The sequence below is a fragment of the Microtus ochrogaster genome, linkage group LG2 (genome assembly GCF_000317375.1).
Source record: "Microtus ochrogaster isolate Prairie Vole_2 linkage group LG2, MicOch1.0, whole genome shotgun sequence".
Classification (NCBI taxonomy): domain Eukaryota; kingdom Metazoa; phylum Chordata; class Mammalia; order Rodentia; family Cricetidae; genus Microtus; species Microtus ochrogaster.
Genome location: NC_022028.1, coordinates 53,695,720 through 53,703,565, shown reverse-complemented (window position 1 = coordinate 53,703,565; position 7,846 = coordinate 53,695,720). Strand labels below are relative to the sequence as shown.

At 54.3% G+C, this 7,846-nt stretch overlaps 2 protein-coding genes across 2 annotated transcripts in view; one reads left to right on the top strand and one right to left on the bottom strand.

Moving 5' to 3' along the window:
• Tap1 (transporter 1, ATP binding cassette subfamily B member) overlaps positions 1-4,793 on the bottom strand; it is an 11,309-nt gene extending 6,516 nt beyond the window's left edge. The window contains exons 1-6 of the mRNA XM_005360426.2: positions 4,139-4,793; positions 3,445-3,559; positions 3,176-3,306; positions 2,320-2,525; positions 1,638-1,835; positions 139-267 (exon numbers count right to left, since the gene is read on the bottom strand). Of these exons, the coding sequence (XP_005360483.1) occupies positions 139-267; positions 1,638-1,835; positions 2,320-2,525; positions 3,176-3,306; positions 3,445-3,559; positions 4,139-4,664 (1,305 nt within the window). The 5' untranslated portion in view covers positions 4,665-4,793. The remainder of the gene's footprint in view (positions 1-138; positions 268-1,637; positions 1,836-2,319; positions 2,526-3,175; positions 3,307-3,444; positions 3,560-4,138) is intronic.
• Positions 4,794-5,180: 387 nt separating this feature from the next.
• Psmb9 (proteasome subunit beta 9) overlaps positions 5,181-7,846 on the top strand; it is a 5,564-nt gene continuing 2,898 nt past the window's right edge. Inside the window, exons 1-2 of the mRNA XM_005360425.2 lie at positions 5,181-5,300; positions 6,920-6,987. Coding sequence (XP_005360482.1) covers positions 5,241-5,300; positions 6,920-6,987 — 128 coding nt within the window. The 5' untranslated portion in view covers positions 5,181-5,240. The remainder of the gene's footprint in view (positions 5,301-6,919; positions 6,988-7,846) is intronic.

The window sequence follows — 7,846 nt, the reverse complement described above, 5'->3', positions numbered from 1 at the left end:
GGCAGGCAGAGACAGTCAATGGCAGGCAGAGACAGCCATGAGCAGGCAGAGACAGTCAATGGCAGGCAGAGACAGCCATGGGCAGGCAGAGACAGCCATGGGCAGGCAGAGAGCCGACACACTGCGCCGGGGTCTCACCTCGACAGCACTGGTGAACTGTAGCTGGTAGAGAACAAAGGAGACGAGGTTCCCACTGCTGACAGCCCCTCTGACCACCAGCTGCCCGCCGACGTACAGGATGCCCACCTTCAGCAGCATTCCCGAGACCTACGGGGAAACCATGCGATAAAATGGACCGGAATGGTCACAAATCGAGTCCGTTCTCCCAGACATGAGGGAGGGGAAAGGAGGGATCGAGGGTCGGACTTGAACACAGCTCAGGGAGTGCTCCGTGTCCTCATCACCATTGTCTCCTTGACTGAGGAACATCTGACTCTTTAAAAAGATTTATTTTTGCAATCTTAAGTTATGTGTATGTGTGTGTGTGTCTTCCTGCAGGCATGTGTGCATGAGCGTAGGTGCATGCAAAGGCCAGAAGAGGGCGTCAGAACCCCAGGAGCTACAGTTGCAGGCCATTGTGAGCTGCCCTACCTAAGCGCTGGTCATCTGGAAGAGCAGTTGATACATGTTTTTGTAGACGTTTTTTGTTTTTGTTTTGTTTGTTTTGTTATTTCTTGTTTGTTTGTTTGTTTGTTTTGAGACAGGGTTTCTCTGTAGCTTTGGAAGCTGTCCTAGAACTTACTCTGTAGCCCAGGCTGGCCTTGAACTCACAGAGATCCACCTGCCTCTGCCTCCTGAGTGCTGGGGTTAAAGGCATGCACTCTTAATGACTGAGCTATCAGCTAGTTCTCACACCTGGGAGTTTACTATTCCTTTCCTGTTGTTGTTTTGGATCTTTTATTATTTACTTTTTAAAGCTACATGTATTTGTTTATATGTGAGTAGACACTAAGGTGCACCTTGTGGAGGTCAGAGGTCATCTTTCAGAGGCCAACTGTCTCCTTCTATCATGCGGGCTCCAGAGATGGACCTGAGGTCATGGCTCGGCAGCAGACAGCTTTACCTCCCAAGCCATCTCCCGGCCCTCACTCTCCCCGTGGCCCGTGCTCGGCCTGAGTATTGGGACTACAGATGAGAACCAACACACCAGTTCTCATTCCCATTTACAAAACAGGGAAGCAGCCTTAGAAAAAGGTAGTGCATGCGTGGTTATGACCTGGTTGATGGCACGATGGAGCCCAGAACCTCTGGTTACCACTTCCAATTTTCTCAATGTCCTTATCACAGACGCATCTGGTCACTGGCCTCTGGCCTCTGGCACTTCTCGTGGCTCCCAGTAGCTCAGCCACACCGTGCCAGCAAGAAGCACACATAGCACAGGAAGGTGTGGCTTTCTGAGAGGCAAAGACGAGACTGGAGCTGGGAAAATAAGTCTCGCTAACACACTGAACTTGTGCCTCCGTGGAAGGATGCTTCCAGCACCAGAAAGCATGGAGGGAATGAAGGGGAGAGAGACAAGTGACCAAAAACCCCGAGTCTGTCACTCCCCACTGGAGGAGGGACAGAGTGGGATTGGCAAACAGTAAAATCAAGACACGTTGGAACAACGGAGTGGGCGTTCATCTCCGGGCACTCACATTCATGGTCCAGACTTCAGCTACATAGGCCAAGGCCTCCTTCTTGTTGAGCGTCTTCATTTCCTCCAGTTTCTGCCTAAACTTCTGGGCCTCTCCCTCCTCGTTGGCGAAGCTCCGCACCGTAGGCATCGCTGACAGGGCCTCGATGGCCACCTGTGAGGACTTCGCTAGAGATTCCTGCACCTTCATTTGCAATGACTGTGGGGAGACACGGAGCAGAGGCATCACACTGCAGGGCGTGCAAGTGAGAAGGACCGCCAATACCTACGTTTCCCTGGTGGAGATTAGTCAGAGGGACAGAAGAAAGAGAAAGGTCTGCAGCCATACTTCCAGGTAGAAGATGTGCAGAAGAAACTAATTCAGTTTTTGTAAGGTTCATTTTTATTTTATGCATGTATATGCACCATGTGTGTATAGGCACCATGGGTCAGAAGAGGGCATCAGACCACAGACCGTCATGAACTGCCTGGCGTGGGTGCTGGGGACCCTTAATCCTGAACTGTCTCTCCAGCCTGGGATCCGATTCATAAGGACAGATTGTGGCCAGAGAAGGCAGAGAACATGGCTGTGGATGCAGGATAATGTGGGGCCAGAGGCAACCGGGGCAGGGGCTCAGGATGACGGAGGAGAAGCCGTGGGAAGTCACACCCAAGTGTGGGAACTGAGGACCCTGAGAACGTACCTGGTTCACTTTCCCCAGCTTCCGAGGCAGAAGGAAAAGCAGGGGCAGGGTGAGCAGAGTGACCAAAGTGAGGTAGAGCGACCCCCAAAACATGAAGGCCAGGAGACACAGGCCTCGCCCCAGGTACCACATCAGCAGGTTCAGTTTGTCACTGACAGATTCACAGACCTTGGATGTGTCCTCTGTTACCCGAGATGTGATGGAACCTGCCACATTGAGGGCGAGAAAGCCGGTGAGAGAGACAGCGGCTCACAGAGACAAGAGGAGCTAACAGACAACAGGGCGCCACGGAGGGCATGTCAGCACGGCATCCTGAGGAGGCTGCAGCTAGCAGGGGTAGGAGCTTGGGTAGGTGTGGGAACATCAGTGCAGGAAAGTTCTGGCATTGCGTTGGCCTATAAAGAAGTTGTAGCTGGGGGTGGTGGTACACACCTTTAATGCCAACACTCTGAGGGGCAGAGGCAGAGGCGGTCAAGGCCAACCTGGTCTACTCAGTGAATTCCAGGCCAACCAAGAATGTTTTGCTCCATTTGTGATACATCATGAATAAGGAGGCCTGGGAAGTCTCTCAACTGGTAGAGGTTTTGCCTCATATACAGGAAGTCCTGGATTTTAAGCAGGATCTCATGTAGCACAGGCTGGCCTCAGGTTGGCTCTGTGGGTAAATGACTTTGAACTTCAACCTCTATCCCCTGCCTCCATCTCCCAAGTGCTGGGATGGCCACGCCCCATTTATATGTCTGAGAGTTGAACCTAGGTATGTGTATGTAGCTGTTTATAAAGGGGGACAGTTGAGGGCAGTGTTTATAGAGATATATAGGTTATATTATACAAACGAAAAAGTTTTGTGAGCTACCTGCTGGGTTCTGCAGGAAAAACCCTGTCTCCTGGCGAAGGACAGCCCTGAACACCTCTCCGTGTGCGCGGCTGTGCATGTGGCCAATGGTGAGGTTGTAGATAGCATCTCCAGTAAACTCCAGCACTGTGCTAGAGGGGTGGAGAGGCGGAAGGAGGGTCAGATGTGCTCCTGGGACAGAGTTCCGGATCCCTGCAGAGCTATACCGAAACAACAGTCCCAGCACCCGGTTCCCTCTGCTCGGGGCTTCCCTTTCCCGTCCTCCACACCTGGCTATGGTGAGAATGGACATGAGCCAGATGTTGCGGGCAAAGCTCTGAGCCGTCTTATCCTGAAGAATCCAGTCAGTGATGCGGCCGGTGAAGAAGGGAATCGCCATTTCCCCTGGAGAGAGGGGATCGCTCAGTCACAAACGTTAAGGGCACACCAGTTACCATCTCCTCCTGCCCCTCTCCCTTCACCACCCAGAAAGCAGGAGCTGAGCCTGCAGACCCAAGCCTGTTCAGCTACATCAAACTTTTCAAAGACTAATTAAGAAAAAATGTCAGTTAGCAGGGCTTGAGGCACAAGTCCTTAGTCCCAGCACTGCGAGACAGAAGCAGGCAGATCTCTCTGGGTTTGAGGCCAGCCTGGCCTACATAGTGAGTTCCAGAACAACCAGACTACATAGAAAGTCTAAAAGGGAAAAAAAAGAAAGAAAGAGAAAAGGAAAGAAAGAAAGAAAAGAAAAGATGGCGAATTGGAAAGAAACCCTCACACTGGGGCTGTGATGTCAAGTTCTGCTCCCTGTGCCCATCACCCTTGTAAGAGCTACCTCTCGGGCCAGGGTCCTTCCCTTTCCGCCTAATTTGTCTCCGTAGGCTCGGACACGTCCCGCGACCATTTTATCTTCCTTTCTGCCCGTTACTCTGGATTCCTTCCCTGTCCCCTGTGCCCTGCTCTTTCTCCCTGAGTCCCTCTTACCAAGGCAGGAGAGGACCAAGAGCATCAGAACCAGGTGGAGGCGCCGCTTCTCGGAACCCAGGAAGCCTAAAAGTCGACACACCATGTCTCCAGCACCCCTGCGACTGCTGGGCGCCCAGAGGCTCCCCAACTTGTACCATAGGGCGGCGGCGGGCAATGCTGCCACATAACTGAGAGCGAAAGCGTCGAGGCGACTGCCCCAGTACAGTACTCCAGCGTTGTCACCGTCCCGGAGCGCTCCCCAGGACGCCAGCTCTCGGAATAAGGCAAGTCCCGGCTGAGCTAAACCCAGCGCCGCTGCTAGCGGCGGCAAAACAGTCAACCATCCATGGGCTCCCGTGGTGACCCCGAGGACCCGGCGGACCCCCAGCCCCAGGATGGCCCAGCGACTCAGGCCCACCGCCCAGACCCGGAGCAGGGGCAACTCCGGAACCAGCAGGGAGAAGATTCCCGGGAGCCCGGGCCGCAGCAGCAGCCAGTCGACCAGCAGCAACAGCGCGGCCGCCAGCCAAGCAAGCGCAGCCATCGTGCGCTCTGTACAGGGTCTGGTCCCAGCCTGGAACTCTCCGCGTCCCCGCTGCGAGGAGTCTCCAAGGGAGGGAAGAAGGGCGGCCCGACACCGTGCGGGGAAAGTCCCCGCACTCGGCGGCGCTGGTGGCGCTGCCCAGAAGTGCAGGCGTTTACAGGAAGGAGAAACCGAAAGCAGTGGCCTAATCACTAGACACGCCCCTTCTGAGACCCGCCTGCCCCAGGCTGGCCTTTTCTGGCTGTTCTGGAAGCTGCTGCTGAAGTCAGATCTGAAGTTCTGGCTAGCGGCTCCTACGCCCCATGTTTCTCTCCATCACTTTATTCCCCTCTTCTTACCCAGCCTTTTTCGCGTGCTTGCATGAATTTTCCCATCCCAGGCCCCACCCCAGTTCAGGGCGGTGCCTTCAATCGTCACTTGTCTCTGGGCAGATCTGCCCAGCTCAGGTTGGCGCAGGGCGCCAAGTGCAAGTAGAACTGCCCGCCCCTTGAGCGGTGATGGGGCGGGGCCGCAGGCTGCTAGCTGGGAGCGCGGCGCGCGGTAGCGGATTGGAAAGCCGAGCTCCGCTCTGCTAAGATGCTGCGGGCAGGAGCACCTACCGCCGGCTTGTTCCGGACGGGAGAAGTTCATACCGGGGTAATGGGTCTGGGGGTGACAGTCAGCGGGTGGGATGACCAGAGAACCCTAAAGCGCTGGAAAGCGTACCAGGAGACTAAGACTTAGGAAGTTTGTGGCGCTCAGCGTTTGCGCTCCACAGTGAACGTAGGGTATCCCTGCTCAGAAGTGTGGTGTCCGGGGGTCTGTGGAGGGACCCGCGTGCGAAGCTGGTGGGAAGGTGCGTACTTTGGCTCGAGCTGGAAGCTTCTAAGGGAAGTTGCTACAAAGCGCTTTCGCTTTCACTCTGGTCAGTGCAGGGGGTGGGTGGACTGTTGGTTAAACTAAGTGAGGGGCTTGGGGACGCTGCAGACAGGAGCTGACAAAGAGTCCTGGGTGCAGGACCTGGGCGAAAAGGTGACATGAAGGCTCGTTGAGAAGGACCTGCACATCAAACATATCTTTGCTTAACCTGGCCCTCCACAACCTCTACCCTAAGCGAGGACAAGCTCTCTAGCGCTAGGGTTGTGGGGGGCGGGGGGCTGAGGGGTGATCGGTTGCCCTCCTTGGCCCAGGTGCTGCCCTGCGCCCCCCCCCCACTCCCATACTTGCAGGAAAACTTTGCCCTGGCCTAGGAGCTGGGGAGGAGATGGGAACTGGTTTCTACTCTCTGAAACACCAACCACACTCCTAGCGTGGTTTGGGAGAGCAGCCGCTAGAACGGAGTGGCCATTTCTCCACTCCATTGTGGTCAGTACGTCAGAAAGCACACTCAGGTGCAGGGTCCCTGGAGATCAGAACGAGGTGTGGAGTGGCCAGAAAGGTTGGGGAAATCTCCCCTCGCTGCCAAGGAGCAGTGGGAAGTAGAAGTCTAATCAATCAGTTCAGAGTGAGACCTGTGTGAGCTTGGAAAACCCATTCTTCTCCTAATGGGTTTTCTCGGTGCAATGGTGCAACCGAGGGTCTCTAAGGCGCCTTTTAGCTCAAGGGGTGTGGGGGAAGTAGACGTGTCTTTATCCTCCTTCACGTTTCCTTAATTCTTGTCTTGAGCTGCTGCTCCCAGCAGCCCCTCCCCTGGTTGCAAAGAAGGCCCTTCTGTGAGACTTCTGCTCTCTCTGAGCGATCCTGGCAGCTTCCTCTGCCTGGGCTCCTGGCTGTGTTAAGCACTCTTCTGTGTCCCTTGTTCAGTAAACCTGGGAACCCGCTCCTGATTAAGTAAGGGTGCAGGTGGGGGATCTGGACCAGGAAAGACCCCGTCTGCTTCACAGTCACCCGTGTGGTGCGCACTGGGCAATCAGTGCAGACGTTTGCTCTCTGGCCTTCTCCTTCCGTCCTGATTGCTTAAGCCTCTTGGAGCCCGGTCCTAGCTTCTCTCCAGGGTGGGAAGGGTCACACTCAGGCAAGCTGGAGCTTGAGGGTAGGTGTCTCTACTCTGTACCACAGCCAAGCTGCGACAGTCCCCTGCGGTCGGATATAACAGCACAGAAAACAGAGGGAAGCGCAGGCCTGAAGGACAGTATGACCTTGAGTCAGTCTCACACACACACACACACACACACACACACACACACACACACACACTCCCGCCACCAAGAGTTTCTTAAGATGAAGGGCCGAGGCGCTTCTTGCTCTGACACTTCATGTTCTTTGTCTCTCTGCAGACAACTATCATGGCGGTGGAGTTTGATGGAGGAGTCGTGGTGGGTTCTGATTCCCGGGTCTCAGCAGGGTGAGTATCATAAAAGCGCTATGTGTTGGGAAGGGAGCTGGTGGCCCTAAGTGCACGTTTTTTTACTGTTACCACTTTGGAACAGTATGGTAACCATCCAGGAAATGGAGCCGAAGTTTCCAGAAAGCCGTCAGAATGCAATGCTGGGTAGGTGTTCCGACTTCTGAATTCCTGGGCAAGGAGCTGCATGGCTGAATGTTTCGTAGCTTTTGATGGACGTAAAGAAATCTTGTCTCCGAGGGGCATGGGGTAGGTTGTGGAGGGACCCTGCTATCTGCACTTAGGATGAAAATGGTTTTGTCAAGCAGGGATCTCTCTCATTTACCGCAGTTTGAACTGCATTTGCTTGGTCTCTCCCCTCCCTGGCCATTTTCCCCACACACCAGTGAGGCTGAGGCTGACATCACCGCTGTTTCTGCTCTGTTCTGTAGAACCTACCACAGCCCCTCAAGGTGATTGATAGCAGAGAAACGCCAGGAAGAGGCACGCTTTTCTTCTTCTCTTCACCTTTTTTATTATTATTTTGAAAAAGGGCTTTTTAGCCCTGACTGTCCTAGAACTCACTCTATAAGCCAGGCTGACCTCGAACGCAAAAGTCCTTCAGCCTCTGCCTCCCAAGTGCTGGGATTAAAGATGTGCACCACCGCCACCTGGCTCTTGTTTTTCTTAACAAGGTATTCTTTTTATTGTTTTGCTATAAAATATAGGCATTTAGCCGGGTGGTGGTGGCGCACGCCTGTAATCCCAGCACTCGGGAGGCAGAGGCAGGTGGATCACTGTGAGTTCGAGGCCAGCCTGGTTTACAAAGGGAGTTCCAGGACAGGCTCCAAAGCTACAGAGAAACCCTGTCTCGAAAAAC